A 20,684-nucleotide genomic window follows, 5' to 3' on the forward strand; every position below is an offset into this window, starting at 1 on the left:
AGCATAGCTAACTAATTCTTTTTATTTATTTATTTATTTATTTATTTATTTATTTATTTATTATGTACACAGGAGAGGGCACCAGATCTCATTACAGATGGTTGTGAGCCACCACGTGGGTGCTGGGAATTGAACTCAGGACCTCTGGAAGAGCAGTCGGTGCTCTTAACCTCTGAGCCATCTCTCCAGACCCGCTAACTAATTCTTACCTCTCATGTCAGTCACCTGAAATACTTTGGTTCTAAGCAGTGGGCAGGGACACTAGTGTCTTACATGTGTTAAGACATGTAACTTCTTTGTTTGTTTGTTGTTTTTCGTTTTGTTTTGTTTTAGTTTTTAGGGTATCTCTGTGAAACAGTGAAACAGTGCTGGCTGTCCTGGAACTCATTCTGTAGACCAGGCTGGCCTGGAAGTCATAGAGATCCACCTGCTTCTGCCTTCTGAGTAGTGGGATTAAGGGCGTGCACCACCAGGAGCAGCTATATGGACTGATTTTTTTTTTTTTTTTTTAAGATTTCTTTCTTTATTATGTACGCAGTTGTTCTACCTGCAGGCCAGAAGAGGGCACCAGATCACGTTACAGATGGTTGTGAGTCACCATGTGGTTGCTGGGAATTGAACTCAGGACCTGTGGAAGAGCAACCAGGGTTCTTAACCTCGGAGCCATCTCTCCAGCCCTATGGACTGATTTTTTTTTTTTTTTTTTTTTTGTTTTTGTTTTTGTTTTTCGAGACAGGGTTTCTCTGTGTAGCTTTGCGCCTCTCCTGGAACTCACTTGGTAGTCCAGGCTGGCCTCGAACTCACAGATATCCGCCTGGCTCTGCCTCCCGAGTGCTGGGATTAAAGGCGTGAGCCACCACCGCCCGGCTGGACTGATTTTTAAGCGTGTTATATTTTTATTTTCAAAGCATCTCTCAGGCGGGTGCAAAGATAACCGGGCCTGAAGCTCAGACTTGTCGCCTAGCAACCAGAACTCGCTGAGGGGCCTAGGGTTGTCTGGCTTAAGAAGGAGGTCCCGCCCCGTCAACGCTCGGCCCCGCCCCTCTCCCCTCACTAGCTGGGGACAGCGGACGACCCCGCCCACCTCCTGGCCCCGCCCCCCGCCGGAGCCTAGTGTAGCTCCGTGCCCGTCCTGGGCGGGCAGAGGCTTCTTATTGGTCAGTTCTCCGGAAGCTGGGGGATTCGGATTCGCGAGCCCTGTGCTGCGACCTGGGAGCCGCTGGATGCGCGTGAATGGTGCGTGGCTGCTGCGCGGGGTGTGCGCGGAGCGGGACGGGGCGGCCCCGGATTTGGGGCTGGGTGGGTGGCTGGAGGGAGCGGGCCTCAGTTTCCTCCGATTGCAGAAACGTGGCCTCCGCTAGCGGCACCCCAGGCTCTCCCGCGCGGCCGGCCCAGCTGCTGGCCTGGCTTGTCAGAGGCTGCGAGGGGACCAAGGAGGCTTGGGGACCCCCACCGCTCGCAGGCCCCCGTGCTTGACGGGCTCTCTGGTTCCCAGAGTCCCGGCGCAGGATGTTCGTCCTGGTGGAGATGGTGGACACCGTGCGCATACCGCCGTGGCAGTTTGAGCGGAAGCTCAACGACTCCATTGCCGAGGAGCTGAACAAGAAATTGGCCAACAAGGTATTGGGCCCTCGGGCTGGCAGGCAGTGTCCGCCCCCGTCCCCGCCGCTAACCTGGCTGTTGTCGCCTGGTCCAGTCTTGGTCTTGCACACATGTAACTTCGTGTCAGGGTCTCCTTTCCTTTTCTAACTTCTGAACCAGGTTTGGATGTCAGTTGTACCCAAAGGAGTTAATGGGCCGGGCGAGGTAGTGCACACCTATAATCCCAGCTTCCTGGGTCGTTGAGGAGTGTGACGATCGTGAGTTCGAGGCCAACGTGGGCAACATAAGCATCGGGGTGTTGAACAGTACTTAAATTCGCTTGGCATTTGCGTGACCGTTGGTTCGATTCTCAGTATGGCCAGAAAATAAACAAAACAGAGAGAGCGCGCGCAAAATGGGTGTGTAAAAGAGAAACTGGAAAAATGCCAGTTTCTACATTCAGTTACTGTGCAGTCTTGGCCAAGTCACCCGCTCTGGGCCTCACTTTCATCTGTAAAACGGGGATAATTGTTTTTCTGTCAGCTGTGCATTCTGCGGACGGTAGGTGGCTATTCATTCTCAAAACAGTTTTTTGCACACCTGCTGTGGGCCACACCAGTGTGCCCCAGGGCCTGCTGGAGAGGCCTTTCCACTCTCCTGTGGGGACTGCCCAGTTACCCTGTTTCGTGTCTCTTAACCACAGCTACTTTCTTGTTTATCTCAACATTAGTTTTTTTTTTTTTTAAGATTTTACATTTTTTTTTTTTAATGTTTGTGTATACCTGTGTGTGCCACAGTGCATGAGAGGTCAGAGGACAGTTTGTGGGCCCTTCCACCGTGTGGGTCTCTGGAATCGAACTCAGCAGTCGGGGTTAGAGGTAGGAGGTAGGTTGCTCTCCCAGCTGAGGTATTTATTTGGCTATTGTGTTTCCCTTCCCGTGGATAGATACAGGGTCCTCTCTGACTCACTCCTTTAATATCTCCAACACTTAGCCAGAGTGTGGCGGTGGAGACAGAGGCTCTGCTCCTGGAGTGTAGTGGGGGGCGGGATTTGACTAAAAGGGTCTCACAGTTGAGTACATTCTGGTGGCTTGGGGTGAATGGCATGAAGGGCAGGCATGCACACCCACCTAGGCAACAAAGGAGCCTCACCCGGGATAAAAGAGATTGGTGGCTTTTTTGAGGAAATATCGCTTGACCTGAGATCTGGTGGTGAGGGGAAACCAAGCAGAGGCCCTGGTTTGAGGGTTGGAGCGGGTTGGTGTAAAGAGCTGAGCCAGCATGTGCACAGGTCCTGAGGCAGGAGGGCCTCTGACTGGGCACAGAGGAGGGTGGGGTAGCTGGAACCGTGAGGGAGGTCTAGGGATGTAGATAGAAGCAGGCCACAGGGCCCTGGGGACTTTGGAGTTCAGGTATTGTTCTTTAGAGGCCAGTAGGAGGTGGTATTCTGTGAGTGGGGCAGAGATAGATAGATAGATGATAGATAGATGATAGATAGATAGATAGATAGATGATAGATAGATAGATGGATGGATGGATGGATAGATAGATAGATAGATAGATAGATAGATAGATAGATGGATAGGCTTTAGATAGGAGGCAGGTGGTCCCTTGATAGATAGATAGATAGATAGATAGATAGATAGATAGATAGATAGATAGATAGATAGATGGATAGGCTTTAGATAGGAGGCAGGTGGTCCCTTTATGGGAGCCTGCGGTCAGAGGAGGAGGTAGGTATACACACAGACCTGGGGTTTGTCAGGTGGAGGAACCAATTCACTGACTTATTTGTTTGGCCTTGCAGGCACAGAGGTCTGTCTGCCTCCGATGCTCAGGTGCTAGCATTAAAGGTGTTCGTCACTGTCTTAGTCACAGTTCTGTTGCCGAGAAGACATACCATGACCGAGGCAACTCTTCTGAGAAAAAGCGTTTTGTTGGAGGCTTGCGAACAGTCCAGAGGTTTAGTTCATTATCATCTCGGCGGGGAGTGTGTCAGCACATGGGGTGCTGGAGCAGCAGCCGAGAGCTACATCCTGATCCGCAGGCCAAGAGAGCAGGACTGGCCTGGTGTGGACTTTTGAAACCTCAAAGCCCACCCCAGTGACAGACTTCCTCCAACAAGGCCACACCTCCTAATCCTTCTAATCTTTCTCACATAGCATCCCCTCCCTGATAACTAAGCATTCCAATAGATGGGCCTGTGGAGGCCATTCTTATTCAGACTCCCACAGCCAGGGCTTCCTTTGATTTTTTTTTTTTTTTGGTTTTTTGAGACAGGATTTCTCTGTGTAGTTTTGGTACCTGTCCTGGATCTTGATCTGTAGACCAGGCTGACCTTGAACTCACAGAGATCTGCCTGCCTCTCCCTTCCAAGTGCTGGGATTAAAGGTGTGCACCACCACTACCTGGCCTTTGCTAATTTGATTACATGTATTTATTTTGCATGTGGGTGTACATACCACAGCACGTGTGAGTAGGTCAGAGGACAACTGTGGGGAGAAGGTGGTTCTCCTTTCACCGAGTGGTCCTGGGGTCCAACTTAAGTTGTCAGGATTGGCGGCAAGCACCTTGATGGCCGAGCCATTTTGCCAATACTGGCTCCCCACTTATTTTTGAGGCAGGGTCTCATGGGGCCTGAGCTGACATCATGTTCACTGTGTAGGCAAGGATGACTTTGGACTTCTGATGCTCCTGCCTCCACCTCACGGGTGCAGGGATTACAGGCACCACCATGCCTGGCTGAGGGCAGTTCACTAACTCCTGTTAAAGGCATCCCCACAGAAGAGGTCTGTGGTTGTATAGAAGAGCTCATTGCAGGGTGCTCTGCCCCAACTCTGAGGTGCTCTGACATCTCTCTAGTCCCTGAGCAGCTCTGGTGAGGTGTGTGACTAGGGGGTGGTACATGTGCAGACACTGAGCCAAGTCATTTAGATACCAGTGTGTGAGCTTGGGGTGTGTGGGGTTCTGCGCTATTGAAGGACTTTGCCATGTATCCCTGTGCGAGCCCTGTCTGTGTGTGTGTGAGGTGGTGTGAGTGTGGTGTAAGTGTGGCCGGGTTCTCACACTTACTGCCTGTGATCTGGAGCACAGACTCTGGGATATTGGGAAATAGAGGTTTAAGCAGAGATTCCCACTGCCAGTCTTCTCCAGGGGTGACAGTAAACTTCGGTCATTTGTGGTCTCTGAACCTGCCACCTGGATACTTCATGTCCATCCTACTCACTTAACAACACTTCAGCTGGTGTCTCTTTTTTGGGGTGTCAGGGTGGGAGGGATGGAGTTTCTCTCTGAACTCACTCTGTAGACCAGGCTGACCTTGAACTCACAGAGATCCGCCTGCCTTTCCCTGAGTGCTGAGATTAAAGGCGTGTGCCACCATGCCCAATCTGGTGTCATTTTTTTTTTTTTTTTGGTTTTTCGAGACAGTGTTTCTCTGTGTAGCTTTGCGCCTTTCCTGGGACTCACTTGGTAGCCCAGGCTGGCCTCGAACTCACAGAGATCCGCCTGGCTCTGCCTCCCGAGTGCTGGGATTAAAGGCGTGCGCCACCACCGCCCGGCTGGTGTCATTTTTGAACGTGTTAAAACTGAGGCTCAGAGAGGCAAAGTAAGTCCTTGGTGGTCCCACAGTGAGGTGGAGCTGGCATTGGAAGCTGGCTTGTCACTCAGGCCCTGCTCTTTCCAGAGTTCTGCATCCTGAGGTCCCTGCTACAGCCAGCTCCTGCAGAGTCTTAGCTCATGTCCATCTAAGGAAAGGGTACTCAGCTTGCTTATGATCATGGGGGTTTTGGAGGAGCTAGGCCCCGGGGTCACTGTGTGTATGCACATGTATGCACAGGTCGTGTACAACGTGGGACTCTGCATCTGTCTGTTTGATATCACCAAGCTGGAAGATGCCTATGTATTCCCAGGAGACGGAGCATCACACACCAAAGGTAGGTGCCTTCACTTCCTAGGGTGCGGCTCATTTTTCTATAGCGAAAGATCAAGCTGCCATGCCTCTTGGAGTGGCAGGGGACCTGGGCCCAAGTCCTAATTCTGCTAGGAGTTTACTTCAGTGACCATAGGTACTCTTATCCTCTGGGCCTCAGTTTCCCTACCTGTAAAACAGCAGTGTGGACAGGGAGATTCTCAAGGCTGCTACAGTTTTGAGATTGAGATTGTGGTTCAACCTGTGGGTCTCTTGGGTTCCATCTAAAGCCTCCTGATATTTGTCCAGCCCTCAGGCTACTCATTGCTTCATGTTGTGTAGTGAGGTGGCCTGCTAGGCAAGGGCCCTAAGTGGTGGCTGTTACTGGTGGAGAGCAGAAGGTGAGGGAAGAGCAGGCTAGTTGGGTCAGGTAGGACACAGCAGTCAGAACTGTCCTCTGGGGCCAGCGAGGGGCTCAGAGGTAAAGGTGCTTGCTGTACAAATGCAGAGCCCCGAGTGTGATACCCAGAACTCACTGGATATGGGAAGGAAACTGCACAAAATTTTCCTCTGATTGCCACATGATGATCACACACACACACACACCCCACAGTGTGGCCTCTGAGCAGGGATGGTGATACACACCTGTATCCCAACCCTTGGGAGGCGGAAGCAGGAGGATCAGGAGTTCAGGCCGGCCTGGGCCATCTATCTAACAGTGATAGGAGATTCTGTACTTCAGGACTGCCAGGAGGACCAAGGAACTATTATAGTCATGCTCAAGACGGGGCCTTGGCACTGAGGGAGCATGGGGATTGCTTGTTTCTGTTGGTTCTGTGGGTTACTTGGGTGGTGCTCTTCTGAGCAGTCTTGGCCAGGACTGGAATGTCCGGTTTGGTGGTTTCAAAAGTCTGAAGTTCAGTGCCTAAGTCTTCAGCCTTGCCTAGATGCCAAAAGTTGTCACGTGACTAAGACTGTGGGATGGAGAGACAGACTATACCTGTTGGTGAGGGAAAGTGTAAAACTGGAAGGGATGGGCATGTGGGGGTGAAAGGTTGGTGGGCGGAGTCTGCAGAGGTGGTGGGCGGAGTCAGTATCGGGCTTCTTGTCTTCCCTGGAGGGTGTAGGGCATCCTCAGTCTGGCTTGCATTGGGCCATCAGAAGGGTGGCCGGGAGGAACTCTGCATCCTGTCTGAAGGCCCTGGGTGGAAATGATCCTCAGCTTGCCCAGGGCATGCAGTATCAGCCAGGGAATGGGCAGAGGCAGAGAGTGTTTTAACAAGAGCCCTGTGACAAACACACAGGCCACCGTGGGGAAACCTTGTCTTTGTCCATGTTGGTCAGCCTCAGCCCAGGGACGGGTGCTCAAGCATTCTGGAGTGTGCGGAGACAGCCTGGGGTCTGTGCTGGCCTCCCGAGACTAATTAATTGACATGGTGTGGAGCTCCGCAGAGAGCCCCGGGAAGCAGGCTGTCTTTGTGTGCACTAGGCGGTTTCATGAGCAAGCCCAGAGCGTGGAAACAGCTCTGAGGAGCTCTGTTCTCAGGGAGGAGTGCCAAGCTGAGCTGGGCTCTGCACTCAGACAAGGGCAGGGCCTCTGTTCTCAGAGAATGCGGCTGAGCCTAGCCGGGCTCTGTTCTTGGACAAGAGCCTGTGGTCCAGGAGGCAAATGCAGAAAACTTGAGCAGCACCAGAAACAATCACCTTCAAGGAAACGCTGCCTTGACGTTGGTGATATTTGGCACTTGGTCTCAGCATTGGTTTGTATTGACCCCCACACCCTGCTCACCCTGGGTCTCTTGTTTCATTGTGGAAGATGTGTAAGTACTGAGCACTGAGTTACGAATATCCCACAGACCTGTGTGTCAGTTCTGGCCCTGGGCTGGGGGCCTGGGCAGCTAAGTCTACCCATCTTCTACACAGGGGAAGTCCTCTGAGGCCCTGAGCACTGTGGGAGCATTAGGGCCATGCCACACTCCTTCCTCTGCTGCGTGCAGGTGGAGGAGGTCAGAAGGATGCCTGTTAGAGGCTGTTCTCTCCTTTCACCATTTGGGTCTTGACGATCAAACTCCAGTGGTCAGACTTGGTAGCAAGCCCCTTTATCCACTGAGCCATTTTGCTGGCCCTATTCTGCTCTCTGACTTGGAGAACCTGACCACTTCAGTGCCTCATGTGAGTGGAATCAGGGATTTATTCCTTTCCCAGAAACTGGACATACCTAAGGGTTGTGGAGTACGTATCCTGGAACACATCTGCTTACTCCTGCTCGCTAAAAACAAATGATTTACTCCCCGCCCCCCGCGCACACCCCCCACCCCCCACCCCACCCCTACCCCCCCGCCCAGGGAGCTGGGGTGGGGAATGGAGTACAGTCCCGGGGGGGGAGACTCAGCCTCATGCCATTCGGTGTCCCACCAGTGTGCCACACCTTCCAGCCCTTGGTGGTGGATTTTTAGGACAGGGTCTCTCATGCAGCCCTGGTTGTCCTGGAACTCACCATGTAGACCAGGCTGGCCTTGAACTCACAGAGATCTTCTTCCAGGGTGCTGGGATTAAAGGTGTGCACCACCATGCCCAGCTCCAGCCTCTCTTTTCAAGGCTGGTTAATGTACTGTGTGTGCCCACTGAGCTTTTGTTCATTCATTAGTCAGTGGGCATGGGCCGCTCACCACTTGCTTCCAGATATGGTGTTCAGGCCCTGGGCGCTGGTTTACATGCTGTCCTGTCCTGGTAGGCCTGTACCAAACAAAGCCTGGCAGAAGCTTTGAGCTGAATGCTAGGTTATGAGGAGGGCAGTGTTTTTCCATCCATGTCTGCTCCCGCTCCATCCTGGAAAGTTAGCAGAAGGCCCAGTCATCTTCAGGATGTTCCTTACCTGTGCAGGAAGGCGGATGGACAGAGCTGGCCAAGGTGGGCCCCTGAAGGAGTCCTGGAGAAGCCCATGCTAGGAGGGAGTCTGTCCCAGGAAGGTGCATTCAGCCTGCTGGCCTTGTCCGGGGAAAGACTTAGAGGAGGGTTACCAACCCGTGGGTCGTGACCCCTTTGGGTTGTACATCAGATATCCTGTATATCAAGATATTACATTACAATTCATAAGTAGCAAAATTACAGTTATGAAGTAACAACAAAAATAATTTTATTTTATTTTTTTATACTTGGCTTTTTTAATATTTTATGTGCATTGGTGTGAAGATGTCAGGTCCCCTGGAACTGGAGTTACAGATAGTTGTGGGCTGCCATGTGGGTACTGGGAATTGAACCTGGGTCCTCTGGAAGAGCAGCCAGTGTTCTTAACCACTGAGCCATCTCTCCAGCCCCCAAATAATTTTATGGTTGGGGGGTCACCACAACATGAGGAACTGTATTAAAGGGTTGCAGTATTAGGAAGGTTGAGAACCACTGGCTTAGAGGCTTCCCGTGGCAGAATGGGCAGGAGAGCTGTGTGGTTGGAGTAGGTCACTCTTCCTCTATATGGGGAAAACATGGCATCTGACCCAGCAGTTCAGACAGGCAGTTGGCCAGTGGCAGAGAACATCTTCCTGTTTGAGAGGGTCAGTGACAGGTATGGCTTCTGCTAAGGCCAGCTTGACTTTGGAGTCACTAATGGCCCAGAATCAAGGCTTAGGTGTGACTGAGATGGATTTGGAAACCAGCCTTGGTCCAAGACAGCAGCTGCTGCTGGTCCCTTTGGAGACCAGCCGTGACCTTGCAGAAGTGAGGGGGGGTCGGTCCTCTGGCTTAGCAGACAGGTCTAGACCCACAGGAGAACTTGACGTGGACCACTGGGTAAGTGTGCTGGCAGTGAGGTGGACATGGGCAAACACGAGCGGCCCTAGGCTCCATGACCATCATGGAGGGTCTGGTGTAATTGACAACAATATTTCCTTCTTTCCCAGTCCATTTCCGATATGTGGTGTTCCACCCGTTTCTGGATGAGATTCTCATCGGGAAGATCAAAGGCTGCAGCCCAGAGGGTGTGCACGGTAAGGGGTGACTTCTGGGGTGAGATTGGAACCACCACAGTGGGACGGGCATTGTATGCTGACCCTGTAGTCCAGGAATCCAGCTGAATCTTCCCTGTGGCATCAGAGAAACTGCCCAGCTACAGCACCAAGTGACGGGTGTCCCATCCCCTCACGCTCTCGAGCTGGTGGAGGCGACAGGCTCATAGTGCCTATGGGTCCCTGGGTGTGCAGTGACCACTCTGGGCTGAGGACTGGTACTTGGAGCTTTGTCCAGGGCCGTTCAGCCCATGTTGGTAGTGTAGTTAGAGATGTGGGGCTTTGAGGCAGGAGGGGACAGATTGCCCTGGGGACACCTGGGCCACACTAGGAAAGGGGGCTTGCAGTGTCCAGCCATCTCTTCTGCACTGTCCCTTTGAAGTCCCCATCCCATGCCATCATGTTCTTCATTTCCTCCAGTCTCTTTAGGGTTCTTCGATGACATTCTCATCCCTCCTGAGTCACTGCAGCAGCCTGCCAAGTTGTATCCTTTCCAGGTTAATGTGGGGCAAGTGGACATCCCCCCCCCCGTCCTGTGGTGACCTGGGGGCTCTGATCTGTCACTGATGGCAGTGCTGGTGTGAAGCACCAGGCTGCCTCTGCTTCCCACTCTGACCATGGTGTCCCATGCTGGGTGTCTGTCAGGCTGGGTGATATAACTGAGCACTGCACACCTTTGGGGCTTCGGTCACTCCTGTCACCTCACTCGGTTGTCCCGGCAGGAGTCATTTCAGAGATCTTCCCCAGGAGCTTCACTTTGGCAGGCTGCCTCCGTTTTCCAGGGTGTTTGGAGCCTGGGCTGGAGTGCGAGGCCCCTGTCCTCTTCCTAAGCCTGGGGTTGTTTTTTTAATTTATTTGTTGGTTTAATTTTTTTGAGACAGGGTCTTTTTGTCTTGCCTTGACTGTCCTGGAACTCACTCTGTAGACCAGGCTGGCCTTGAACTCACAGAGATCCGCCTGCCTCTGCCTCCCAGGTGCTGGGATTAAAGGCGTGCGCCACCACTGCCTGCCTAGGCTGTTTTAATGGAGTCCCAGTGGTCTTGGGAGAGAGGCTCAGGTGGCCTGTCACAACTGTACTCCTAGCTCCCAGCAGTATCATGACATGGAGAAGGCAGTGTGCCACTAGAGGGCAGTGTGGCTCTGTAGACTATGGTGGAGGAGCAGAGTTAGCTCTCTCACACCAGGCCTGTGCAGGGCAGAGGTAGGGTTTATGTGAGACTCCGTGAATTGTCAGCAAATCTAGCCTAGCCTTATTGTTTTCCTCAGGCAGGTGACATTCACGCCTACCTTCCTGTCAATTTAATTGAGGCTTGAATGACAAGTGTGGCGACCTGGTCAATTCTCGTTTCCAGACTTGGGAATGTAGTTCTCACTTTGGGTCCTGGTCAAACTAGCTCCTCTCCAAGGAGCAGAAGCAGCTTTTGCTGGGACTCCCCAACCGAAATGGCCTCAACCTAGCGTGGTTTGAACTTGGGTACTTCAGAGGACTCTCCGCCTCATGAACTCCATAGCGTGACTGTGGCCTTGACCCTGGTCTCCAGTGATGAAACAGAACAGGTCTGGGTGTGGGAGTATGAGACAGAGGAGGGTGCACACGACCTGTACATGGACACCGGCGAGGAGATCCGCTTCAGGGTAGTGGATGAGAGCTTTGTGGACACATCCCCCACAGGACCCAGCTCAGCCGAGGCTGCCTCTGCCAGCGAGGAGTTGCCAAAGAAGGAAGCGCCGTACACGCTTGTGGTGAGCTGGTGGGAGGCTGCTTTCTTGGAGCTCTACTTCTAGAACCTTCCTTGGCAGGTCAGGTGTCTTGGGACTGTCGTCTGCCACTTGTCAGCCTGCTTCTGTGGACTGGGCTATGGGGTGACAGCGTTGCTGTAGATGTTGGGCAGGATGGGGGAGTTTGTCCTGCCTCCCAGAGGCACAGTTCAGGCCAGATTACCTCAGGAGGATCTTTGAAGGGAAGGAAACCAAGGAGGGGCTAGAGATGAAAGTTGAGACTAGAGCAGGGAAAAGCAGGGTCCTCCCTGTGTGCGACTTTGGGGGCTGAGGAAGACAGTCTGGGGGTGAGGAGGGATTGCCTGAGCCCACTTGAACCTGGAGAGCTGAGGCAGGAGCAACATCATGGTCCCAGTCACTCCACAGCCTCCTGGCCTGCCGTTTGCCTGTACTGGGCCTGCCAGGTGCTCTAGGGTGGGCCATTAGGCCCTCCTGTCCCAGGCAGCCCAGCTGAGTGGTGACAAGTGTACCCGTTTTTCTTTGACAGGGATCTATCAGTGAGCCAGGCCTGGGCCTTCTCTCCTGGTGGACCAGTAACTAGCCCTGGACCTTAACAGTGACTGCCCAGCTTGAAGACCCTGCCCAGACCCTCAGAAGTGGAGCAGTTGGCAAATTCTGAGGAGTGCTGCCCAGAGCTAGGCTGGGTGGGACCAGGAGTGCCATCCCACCCCAGCTCTGGTTCTCTGCCTTCTGGAGCCAGCCCTGAAGTCCTCTGCACCGGATTGCTTTTGGGTTTTTGAAAGTCTCATGGATCCAGGCTGGCTTCTCACTTGCTGTGCAGCATAGAGTAACTTGAGTTTCTGATCCTCCAACCTCTACCTCTTGAGTGCTGCAGTTACAGGTGTGCACCCCCACATTGACTATGTGGTAGCGAGGATGGAGCCCGGACTTCGTGCACACCAGGCAAGCGCTCTACCAACCTCGCCAGCACGCGGACTAGCTTATTTCTTCAGTGCCGAGGATGGAACCCAGGGACTCTTTTATGTTAGGCAGGTATTGTACTACTGAGCTAGGCCCAGCCTACCCCTTCCTGTGAACGTCTGGTTTTCAGTGACAGAAGAAACATCTAATAAATAATGACAGCAGCAGGAACCCTGCCCCCTTTCAGCAGCTGACATCATGATCTAAGGTCACCAAATTGCCAACCTGGGACAGCATTCCCTCGCCCCACACATGTAGGACTTTGGCATTTATGAGACCAGACTGACTCTAGCTGAGCTTGATGGTTCTGTAGTAAATGCAGAGGCCACTCAAGCAGGTGTTTTAAGGCCAGGGCTGTCAGCTACAGCACCAAGCTGCAGACATCTTTCCCCATCATTTGGAAGGAGCACTCCTCCCCTCCCCAAATGAGCCAAACCAACCCCTTGTCTAGGAAATGGAGGCTATGGGGTTGCTGTCCTAAAGTCTACCGTCTAAGAAGCCTGGGGTTGCCACTGTCCCAATGTGACCACAAGTATGTGGGGTTAGTGATGCCCCAGGTCTCAGCAAATGACTCTGCCGAGCACTGTTGTCCTTTCTCCTACTGGCACTAAGATATTTGTGTAATAAGTACTGTTTGGTAACAAACCTCAATGGCCTGCCTGGGTCTTTCCATGTGGGGGTACCAGGTAGTGTCATCTTATGCTGCCTAATGAAGAGGAACCTATTTTACTGCAACCTTCTGCTGCGGAGACAGCATCTATGATTAGGTGTGACTTGGGGGCAGATACCTTTTCAGGCTGCTTTATCTTCCTCTGTAGTTCAGGCTGGACTTGAACTCAGAGATCCACCTGCCTGTGTCTCCCAGGTACTGGGTACTGGGATTAAAAATGTGCCACCACCACCCACCTTAGGATAGGTGCTGCACCTACTCTCAGGGTAAAGACCAGGCCTAGTGCATCAGTCCCAAAGGAACAGGAGACAGCTCGTGGTCCGAGGCTCTACTGCAGGAACACAGGCAGGGCAGGAGGGGTGGAAAGTGTTTTCTGTTAGTACTCCCATTTCTGCTGCAGTGACTGAGGTCCAGATGTGACCCAGGCCGGGTGAGGCTTCTGCTGACCTTGGCTTAAAAGATCCTCCCTGCATGCAAGCTGATAGACAACAAATAGACACCAACCACTCTCACACAGAACAGTCAATGGATTTGGATCTTTTTTTTTTTTTTTTTTTGTCAGAACAAAAGGTTCTCTAAAATCCTTCAGCCACCAGTGAAATGATGAGGCAGGATAAAAAGTTCTTTAGAGGGAGTGCTGTCATTAAAATAAATACAGGTGCATGGGCTGCTGAGGACAACCAAACTGAAAGGAAGGCAGGGCTGGGACATAAACTTCAGTGCCCTCCACGGTGGCTCACTCTGGGCTGAGGATGGAGAGAGCAGGAAGCAGGTCTGGTCACCATCTTAGAGCAGGAGGCCACGCTGGACAGACAGCTCTGACTGATGATGCACATGGACCTGTACTTTTGATACCCAGCAGGGTCCAGAGTGGGACACAACAGCCAGCCTGGCCCTTCCTTATTGCTGCAGCTCCTTCATCCTGTTCAGGGCACTGCCTGCACGGAACCACTCGATCTGAGTCTCGTTGAAGGTGTGGTTCAGGAGGATGGTTTCCTGGGTCCCATTAGGGTGCTTGATGATGCATTTCAGAGGCTGCAAAGGAAAGATGGGTGTGGGTGGGAAGTGGAGAGTGCTCCTGGGAACTCAGTCCCGACCGCACCCACCCAAGAGATCCCTGGTCTATCTGCCCTCCTTCCTAGTCCCCTGACCTTGCCAGGGGCAAAGTCCTTCAGGCCTTGAATGGTCAGCTTGTCCACTGGATGGATCTTGTTGTAGTCAGAGGGGTCGGCGAAGGTGAGGGGCAGCAAGCCCTGCTTCTTTAGATTGGTCTCTGGAAGACATACATGAAATCAAAAGTGTGGGTCCTCTGCCCAGGGACCCTTATTAGTACCAGGAGTATCCTCTAAAGCAGCTGGGAGACAGACCCCCACCCACCCAGTCCTACTGGGGAAAACCAGACAGTGACTGTAACACCCAAGTCTGCTAGGTCCTAGTGCCCTTTTCCCAGTAGCACTTCAAGCAGCTTTGCATTATTGCACATGTACATGCCACATGCCTTGGATTTCAGTTGACAAGCTTAGAACCCAAACCAGTGTTGGTAGGAGGCTGTGGGCAGCAGACTTAGTCAATGCCAACCTGGCATTGGGTAGGTGGGCACAGGCTATGTGGACTACGGGAGCATGGACTCCAGGCCCAAGTTGACCACTGACAGTGGGTGACCTAGGGCCTTGGATGAGGAGAGCACTTGGGCTCTAACTCACCATGGATCCTGGCGAAGCTTTTGGTGATGATGGCCCGGCCCCCAAGGTGGCGAGGCTCCAGCGCTGCATGTTCCCGGCTGGAACCTTCGCCATAGTTCTCATCTCCGATCACTACCCACCTGATGCCATGTTTCTGTCAGGTAACAGGGACAAGGAGGTGAGGCAGAGGAGGCTGCTGTTGCCTGCACCTGCCTAACCTTGGCCAAGTGGAGGTGCAGAGTCAATGTGGGGGAGGCAGTTCCTTTCCTGTTGCTCAGGAGCAGCTGAATTTGGGATGAATTGGGCCAAACAAGGCCCAATGGAGTAGGCAGGCTGGATGCTGGCTCTGCCTGCCTATCTGCAGTGGACAGGGTGGCAGCTAGCCGTCATGGGCAGTGCCAACCCAGGGTGGGTGGAGTGGGGGAAAAGCGTGGCTGCACGGTGGGGGCCGGAGGCTGATGGCCCTCCGTGACACTGACAGGACATTCAGTTGTACAGTCAATGATGTGGGTTCCTTAGGCGTCTATCTGCACTGTCCCAGTCAGCCACAAAGAGGTGCCAGACGACCCTCCATCAGTCCTGGAGCCTTTCAAGAAGTGGGCCAGGGCTGCAGAAACGGCTCCACAGTAAAGAGCTCTTCAGAGGAACCACGTGGCAGCTCCCAACCATATCAAACTCCAATTCTAAGACATGATGCCCTCTTCTAGCCTCTGTGGCACCAGACATGCACATGATGCACAAACACATACAGGCAAAACCCATACATACAAAAAGTAGTGTGGGGCAGTGCTGGTGCACACCTTTGATCCCAGCGCTTGAGAGGCGGACCTTTGAGTTCAAGGCCAGCCTGGTCTACAGAGCTAGTTCCAGGACAGCCAGAGTTTCAAAGAGGAACAACCAGGTGGGACCCTGGCTCAGGCCTGGCTTAGACCCTCACTGCTTGGTCTGTGTGGAGACCTCCTGAGGCTCTTCTCTGAGCTTTACTTTCAACTGGATTCAAAAGCAGCACTTTTATATGGTTTCCTTCAACCTTCTTTGGTCTGGGGCCAAACACCTGCTGTGACTCATCTCTGACTCCAGGGCAGGGTCTCCTGGGTGCTGGGATGACAATTTTCTCTAGGTATGTCCCCCCTCACCCCCAGGCCCTCAGAAGAGCAGCTCCCAACACTCTTTCCACCAAACAACGCTGGCCCACCTTGTAGTATCGAGCAGTGTCAGGGACAGGGCCGAACTCCTGGGTGACAGCATTGCGCACGGAGTTGGCCTTGCCGTTTTCAATGTTGATGGCACCGATGAGCAGGTTATTAGAGATGTTGTCCAGGTGTCCACGGAACTTGAGCCAGGGGCCAGCAGCAGAAATGTGGTCGGTGGTGCACTTCCCTTTGACCTTGGGTGGGTAAAGAGGCCAGGCCAGGTTAGGCAGTGACCAGAACAAGCAGGGGAGATGAGCGTTATGTCTGGCCTTGGACCTGTAGTCTATGGAGTGAGTCCTGGTTCAGGTTCCCATGCCCACCTGGTTCAGGCAAGGCCATCACCCACCCTGTCAAAAGCCCCCAAACGCAGTCTCCATGACAGGATACTTTCTTCCAGGACAGGCTACACATGGAGGGCAGAGGCAGCTGTTTGCTTATTCAGCTAAGCTGCCAGGGGTGGAAGATCAGCAACTCCATGCCAGACACAGAAGCTAGGAGTCATGTCTGGGTCCTAGCTCACATGAACTAAATACTGGCTGTGTCACAGGCGTGCCTGAACAGCCCTTAGTAAGCCCATAAATTATTGTCAGACATGAGTCTGAGGCCCTTGACCACACTAGAAAGGCCGAGCTCCCAAACAGTCCGTATCCAGTAATGACCCACAGGAATGCTGTGGAAGTCTGTTGTCAATCCAGAGCTGACCCGAGTCACACGTGATGTGTTCCCCACACCAGCTGGCTAGATCAGGCTCTGCCCCGCCCAGAGCCATGGAGAAGGGGAACCGAGGCTGCTGTGATCTCTTCCTCCTTGCAGCCAGCCCCCCTGTTCCCATGAGGTCCCCAGCCATGCCCAATGCTTATGGACGGGATGCTTGTGCCAACCTTGATGAGGATTTGCAGATCCTCCAGGTCTTTGCCGTCCCACTTGTCAAAAGGCTCCAAGAGCTGCAGGCGCTGGCTGGTAGGGCTCACGTCCACCCGCTGCCCACTGCTGTCCTTGGGGGGGTGCTGGTAGGTGTCCTGCCCTGGGTCAAAGTCCTACAGAAGGGATGGAGACACACTGGGCACTGAATCCTTACTCCCTCCATGGACGTCTCATACATCACAAGCTTCCCTGTTCCCCAAAACTCACTTAACTTCAAACAGTGTTAGCCCACCTCAAATGGGTCCAGGCAGCTAGGCCAAGGCACATCTTTGGTGGCTAACCATACAAAATGGAGCATCTGCTCACCGATCGGGGAAGCTCATCTGCATCTGGAGCCTCCAGCTTGAACTTCTTGCCATCCTTGCCTGTCAAGAAGTCGGTTTCTGGGTTGAACTTAAGGGTTCCTGCAATGGCCAGGGCTGTGACAATCTGAAACAGAGGAGGCCAGTTTGCTGGTTAGCACCAGCCATCCACACCTACCTACCCATCTTCTTTCTTCTTTAAAATTAGAATGTGCATATGGTGTGTGTGTGTGCATGTAAGTGCCAAAGCATAGATGTTGGGGTCAGAAAAAAACTCTGTATGGTTGATTCTCTCCTTCCACCTTTGTGTGTGTGTGTGTGTGTGTGTGTGTGTGTGTGTGTGTGTGTGTGTGTGGATTCTGGACATTGAACTCAGGTCTCTAGGGTCATGTGTAGCAAGCACTTTTGTCTGCTGAGTCATCCTGCTGACCCTCAAGGTCTCACAATGCACCTGGAGCTTTCCTGTTTGGCTAGGCTGGCTGGTCAACAAGCCCCAGGGATTTTTTTATTGTGGGTGCTGGGAAGTCAAACTCAGATCCTCACACTTGTGCAGCAAGACCTTCACCGACTGAACCATCTCCCTCCCGGGCCCTCTTCTGAAGCCAGAGCTGCAGGGCTGTCTTTGGGACCACGAGCCACCAGGCCTGCAAGAACCCAAGGGCCACTCGGCCTCTACAATGGCTGCCAGGGCCTGAACACAGCGCTCTCCCTAGGCTGGGCCAGCACTGCTATGGCACTTTCCCGTCTCTTGCAGGTGTCCTGGATAGATGGGAGGCGGCCAGTGCACAAATGCTTCAGTGCTGAAAATACTCTTGCTTGGCAGCAAAAGGAAAACAGAACCATTTCCTCACTTAGCAAGAAGAGTTTCTGGATCACTCAGTAAAGTCAAGAGATTAGCCTATGAGGTGGGACACCCACTCAGCGCCTAAGACACGTCAGCTGATTCAATGCCCATAGTACCAGCAAAGGCACATTTTTACTGAACGCAGAAACTGAGTTTGAGACACACCTGTGGCCTCTGCCACTCACAAGGACGGGAAGAGGAAGGGGGCAGAGGGGAGGGAGAGAGCCACTCACAAGGAACGGAAGAGGAGGGGGCAGAGGAAGGGAGAACCACTCACAAGGAAGGGAAGAGGAGGGGGCAGAGGGGAGGGAGAGAACCACAAGCAAGTATTCACATACCTCTTACATGACCCTGCAAGGTAGGTAAGGGAACCAAGCTCGTGGAGCTAGGAGAGCAAGGACAGTGAAATGCCACAGTCCATTCTCTACTAACCGTGCTAAATGGTTGAGACCCTTAAGAGCTGAGGGAGACCCAGGCGGGAATCACCAAGTCAGCATTCTGTTTGATGAATGACAAGGCCATGCCTTGTGGCTTCCCCTTGGATAACTCACATTAGCAGTGATTGCTGCTGGGTAGGGATTGATAGGAGAGATTAATTTGCCCTTTTATATTTCCTGGGAATTTCTATAATGCCAACCCTAAGCAGCCCATCTCTCTCCCTTTCCTTTGACCCACCAGGAAAAGGACCCCCAAGGCAGTTTCAGGTATGCCTGGCCAATGTAGTCTCACCTCGGGGGATGTGACGAAGGCATGGGTCTCAGGATTTGCATCATTGCGGCCTGTGAAGTTCCTGTTGTAGGAGGTGACGATTGTATTCTTCTCCCCCTTCTTGATGTCTTTCCTGCAAGAGCAGAGGAGACAGGATTAGAGATATCCAGCCTTGTCACATGGGCTGTCCAGAAGCCAGGTGGTCTGGGTTCTTATGGTGTATACCTAGCTCATGACAGGAGGGGAATGGGAAGGCCCTAAAAACATTGCCTCCTCTGAGGGACTCAGGCACATGGCGCAGGGGCAACCTCAAGATCAGTGGGTCGCATCTGAGACCGAGGAAGAGACACAGTCTAGCCTGAGGCCTGAGTCTCCTCGCCTGGGCAGCTCCGTCAGAACCACCTGCTTGCCTGCTAGGATGCACCTTGTCAGCCTCTGCCAGCCAGGGCTTCAGCGGGGCTCTTTCTAATCTGGGTGCCCAGCCAGGTCTGACAAGGACTTCTAACGTGTAGCAGCCCCTGGAACCAGAGGCCTTAGGCTGGAATCTTCTTTCCACTCTTTCTTCCAGTCAGCACTCTAAACCCAAGGAGGCAGAGTCGGACCGGACCTCTCAGGGATGCTCTGCTTACCTGTCCCACTGGCCGATGCAAGGGCCACAGGCATTGGCCAAAACAACGCCACCCACATCCCTCAGGACCTGTGCCTGCAGAGGACAAAGAGGACAAGAACCTGTCAGGGCCAGGCCCAATGGGGATGGCAATGGGTAAGGCAGCAGCCTGGGGGATGAAAAGCTGTGCCCCCATTGCCTTAGCCCAACAGGCTTGTCCTGTCCTGAGCACGCATCAGCAGGCATGGTGGGAAGCAAAGGGCAGGCACAGGTGGACACTCACATAACCATCCCGCTCAATGGTGGCTCGGATCTGCTCAGAGCCGGGTGTGATGGTGAACTGGGACTTGCACTTGAGTCCATGGGCCAGGGCCTGCTTGGCCACAGCTGCTGATCGTCCCATGTCCTCATAGCTTGAATTGGTGCAGCTGCCAATCAAACCTGGTATATTGTGGGTGGTAAAGTCAAAAGTCAGGAGATTATGACCAGGTCTCCATCTGACCTGGACAGAGTTCACCCACTGATCTGGCACAGAGATTACTTCTATAGACATGCTTGAAGCAACTTAAGTATCAACAATAAAGAAAGCTACTCATGACTCAGTCATTAACATTCACTAACCAGGACACTGAACACAGGCCATAGCAAATCCACTTTCACACCAATTTTATACACAAGTGTAAGTACACATAAAACTCAAAAGGGCGCCGGGTGGTGGTGGTGGGGGTGGTGATGCACACCTTTAATCCTAGCACTAGAGAGACAAATGCAGGGCAATCTCTGAGTTCCAGGCCAGCCTGGGCTACACAGAGAAACCCTAACTCCAAACAACAAAAACTAAACCAAAATAAAACAACACAAAACCCAAAAAGTTTTATTTTTTGAGGCTGACCTTGAACACCTGATTCTCTTGCCTCACCCTCCTGAGTGCTAGGGTCATAGCATGCACACTGTGCCCCACGTTAGGGTTCACACTAACATATTCACAATGATTATTGCTAATGGAAGCTGACAGGCTAATTTTTCTTACACACTATCTAGGATTTTCTGTTTTCTGCTTGCTTTGGTTTTTGTTTTGTTTATTCTTTTCTTTCTTTTTCTTTTCTTTTTTTTTGGAGACAGGGTTTCTCCATGTAGCCCTGGCTGTCTTGGAACTCACTCTGTAGATCAGGCTGGCCTCAAACTGAGCTCCACCCCCCCACCAGTGCTGGGATTAAAGGTGTGCCTCACGGCCTGCTCTGCTTTCTCCTTGTTCAGCAACAAAAAAGATCTTAAAAAGTTTTTGTTAAACTGATCATAGTAGGGCACTCCTTTTTTTTTTTTTTTTTTTTGGTTTTTTCGAGACAGGGTTTCTCTATGTAGCTTTGTGCCTTTCCTGGAACTCACTTGGTAGCCCAGGCTGGCCTCGAACTCACAGAGATCCACCTGGCTCTGCCTCCCAAGTGCTGGGATTAAAGGCGTGCACCGCTCGGCTTAGTAGGGCACTCCTTTAATCTCAGCACTCAGAAGGCAGAGGCAGGAGGATCTCTGTGAGTTTAAAGCCACTATGGTCTGTCTATATA

The 20,684-nt window shown here is 52.6% G+C and overlaps 2 protein-coding genes across 4 annotated transcripts in view; one reads left to right on the forward strand and one right to left on the reverse strand.

Annotated features, from left to right (window-relative positions):
* Positions 1–1,109: 1,109 nt before the first annotated feature.
* Polr3h (RNA polymerase III subunit H) lies at positions 1,110–12,843 on the forward strand. Its single transcript, XM_059247754.1, has 7 exons — positions 1,110–1,236; positions 1,496–1,620; positions 5,420–5,516; positions 9,388–9,474; positions 9,913–9,976; positions 11,034–11,235; positions 11,759–12,843. The coding sequence occupies exons 1-7, from the start codon at positions 1,224–1,226 to the stop codon at positions 11,810–11,812; spliced, it is 642 nt and encodes a 213-aa protein (XP_059103737.1). The 5' UTR covers positions 1,110–1,223; the 3' UTR covers positions 11,813–12,843.
* A 640-nt stretch (positions 12,844–13,483) lies between these two features.
* Aco2 (aconitase 2) overlaps positions 13,484–20,684 on the reverse strand; it is a 43,484-nt gene continuing 36,283 nt past the window's right edge. For all 3 annotated transcript variants that reach the window (XM_059247944.1, XM_059247945.1, XM_059247946.1), the window contains exons 10-18: positions 19,406–19,563; positions 19,145–19,218; positions 18,537–18,648; positions 16,968–17,090; positions 16,619–16,774; positions 15,740–15,931; positions 14,566–14,698; positions 14,014–14,135; positions 13,484–13,897 (exon numbers count right to left, since the gene is read on the reverse strand). In XM_059247944.1, coding sequence (XP_059103927.1) covers positions 13,763–13,897; positions 14,014–14,135; positions 14,566–14,698; positions 15,740–15,931; positions 16,619–16,774; positions 16,968–17,090; positions 18,537–18,648; positions 19,145–19,218; positions 19,406–19,563 — 1,205 coding nt within the window. In that variant the 3' untranslated portion in view covers positions 13,484–13,762. The remainder of the gene's footprint in view (positions 13,898–14,013; positions 14,136–14,565; positions 14,699–15,739; positions 15,932–16,618; positions 16,775–16,967; positions 17,091–18,536; positions 18,649–19,144; positions 19,219–19,405; positions 19,564–20,684) is intronic.

The sequence above is a fragment of the Peromyscus eremicus genome, chromosome 20 (genome assembly GCF_949786415.1).
Source record: "Peromyscus eremicus chromosome 20, PerEre_H2_v1, whole genome shotgun sequence".
Classification (NCBI taxonomy): Eukaryota; Metazoa; Chordata; class Mammalia; order Rodentia; family Cricetidae; genus Peromyscus; species Peromyscus eremicus.

Coding starts and splice junctions, on each gene's coding strand:
- Polr3h (XM_059247754.1), top strand. Junction 9,977..11,033: donor CTGCAGCAGCCTGCCAAGTT/GTATCCTTTCCA, acceptor CCTGGTCTCCAG/TGATGAAACAGAACAGGTCT. Junction 11,236..11,758: donor AAGCGCCGTACACGCTTGTG/GTGAGCTGGTGG, acceptor TTTCTTTGACAG/GGATCTATCAGTGAGCCAGG.